At 45.9% G+C, this 2600-nt stretch overlaps 1 protein-coding gene across 1 annotated transcript; it reads left to right on the top strand.

Moving 5' to 3' along the window:
• Window positions 1–1521: 1521 nt before the first annotated feature.
• Window positions 1522–2172, top strand: LOC119164656 (uncharacterized). Its single transcript, XM_037416875.2, has one exon. It carries the CDS (start codon window positions 1522–1524, stop codon window positions 2170–2172), a length of 651 nt encoding a protein of 216 aa, XP_037272772.2.
• The last annotated feature ends 428 nt before the right edge of the window (window positions 2173–2600 follow it).

Here is a 2600-nt window from a genome sequence, read left to right as displayed (position 1 = left end):
CCAAAAGTGCTCTGTGCACAAGAGACACACTTGAATTCCAAAGACACCAATTTTCTACGTCATTATGTAACATTGAGAAATGACCGCAATGATGCTGTAGCGTCATGTGGTGGTGTAGCCAATATAGTTGATCAGGGCGTAGCATGTACACATCTACCGCTACAAACATCCCTTGAGGCAGTGGATGTTCGAGCAGTTCTTTTGAACAAACTTGTCACCATCTGCTCTGTTTACATACCTCCACAGTACCATCTCTAAAAACACGAATTACAGTCACCGATACATGAACTATCGAAACCTTATGTGCTCCTCGGGGACTTGAATGCACATAATGGTCTATGGGGTGACTCTCACTGCGATGCACGAGGTCGCCTAATCGAACAGTTCCGCTTTTCTTCGGGTGCGTGTCTGTTGAATAGGAAAGAGCCAACATACATTAGCCTTGCCAACAAAACCTACTCATGCATAGATCTCATTGTGTCCCCAACGCTTGTACCCCTACTTCAATGGAAAGTGATCAACAATCCTTTCGGAAGTGATCACTTTCCGATAATTCTAAGTACTCCACTAAAAAAAGGTCCTCCACATGTTCCCAGATGGCAGACAGACAAAGCGGACTGGGAACAGTTCACAACACTACTCGTTTAAGTTGGACTGACATATGTAGGTTAAACATAGATGAAGCTGTGCAGTATTTCACAACTATTCTTACTGATGCAGCAGCCAAGTGCATACCGCAAACATCTGGAATGCCTGGCAAGCGACGCGTCCCACGGTGGAACACCGAGTTTCACAATGCGCGAAAGGAGCACACCAGGGCATGGAGGTTGCTTCGGAATTCACCGACAGCGGAAAGTATTGACAGCTTTAAGAAAACAAAGTCTCAAGGCAGGAGAACGCGTTGGCAGGCCAGAAGAGAAAGCTGGCACAAGTTTTCATCAGGGATAAATTCATATACACAAGAGGCTAAAGTCTGGAACATGGTTCGTAGGGTAACAGGAAGACAAGTACATTCAGTCCCACTCGTTAACACACAGGGTGACAGCCTGGAAGACTAGGCGAACATTTTGGCAGTGGCGGTCGTGGCAGCAGGAAGTCGAGTCCACTGAGCAACGTTCTTCCTTTGCGCAGGTGCTGACTTGTGCATATCGTGACAGTTGTCTGGTTCGGCTCTTCGGGCTATCGGGATATTCTCTGGATTTCTCGACCCGTCTACTTGGAATATCTGGTCAAGCAACGTCACTACCCTGTCGCTACAGCCACAAAGAACGAACTTTCTGCGCAAGCACGGACTGCGAGGACACCTATTGGAGACACTACTTAGGCTCAACACTGTGCTCGTGTAGCCACATTTTGGCAGTGGCAGTCGTGGCAGCAGGAAGTCGAGTCCACTGAGCAACGTTCTTCCTTTGCGCAGGTTGGTTGTGCATTAATTGCACCGCTGATTTTTGCTTCTACTTTTGTTGTCGCGACTGCTGCTGCCAGTGGTTATTGTGCTGTAGTCACTGTTACGTTTATATGATGCCATCAAATGTTGAGCTGTCACGCGAAGTGCAACAGCTTCGAGCCGAAATTGAACAGCTTCGTGAAAGTGTCTCTGCCATCAGCACTTTTTATGAAGAAATGAAAAAGAAGCATGAGCTCACCTCAGCTGAAAACAAGTCTCTTCAAAAATCAAATGATGAACTGGCTGCTAAACTGGCTGACATGGAACAGCGTTCGCGACTTAACAACGTTGAGATAAAGGGTGTGCCATTAAAAAACGGGGAGGATCGCGCCACCATTCTTCAGAAAATGGGTGATGTAATTGACTGTCCCATAAAAAAGGACGATATCGACGCTGTGCATCGCGTGCCAGCAAAAAAGGACACGAACATAATCGCGAGGTTTTGTTCGGGGGTCAAGAAGGATGAATTTTTGCGTAAAGCACGCAGGGCACGTCTAACAACGGAGTCACTCGGTTTTGCTCAGTCACAAGGTGCCAATGTGTACGTTAATGACCACCTCACACCCAACAACAAAAGATTGTTTGCACAAGCGCTCTCACTAAAGATAGAAAAGCAATGGAAGTTTCTGTGGGTGGACAATGGTCGCATCAAGGTGCGAAAAACTGAGGACAGCCGAGTTCACGTCATCGCCAGCGTGCAGGACCTCTCAGTAATGAGAGAATAGCCACTGTTAATGACCAAAGCGACTGTTACCTAAAGAGAAAGATGGCAGACAAAGATTAAGTGACACTCGAAAAATTAGGCGCATTACTTTCCACAAAAAAAATGGCTTGTCCTTCCTTCATCTCAACGCACAATCTGCACGAAATAAAGAAGAGCAAATAACCGCCCTTATTTCAACGATACGCTCTGAACCTCATGTTCTTATGATACGAAAACATGGTACAGGGATGAATCTGAGGTTCTAAGACCACCCGGCTATGAAACCTTCTTTTTGAATCGCCCAACAAAAATAGGAGGTGGTGTTTTGATGATGGCTAAAAACTCAGTAAAATGTAGGCTGGTTCACGAGTTTTCGCATGTCACTAATGATTATGAAATATTGACTGTACAAAGTGACGGTTTTGTTTACGGTGTGTTATACCACCCTCC

The sequence above is a fragment of the Rhipicephalus microplus genome, chromosome 3 (genome assembly GCF_043290135.1).
Source record: "Rhipicephalus microplus isolate Deutch F79 chromosome 3, USDA_Rmic, whole genome shotgun sequence".
In the NCBI taxonomy this organism is placed as follows: Eukaryota; Metazoa; Arthropoda; class Arachnida; order Ixodida; family Ixodidae; genus Rhipicephalus; species Rhipicephalus microplus.
The sequence above is the reverse complement of the archived record's forward strand: the minus strand, read 5'-3'. Positions and strand labels throughout refer to the sequence as shown.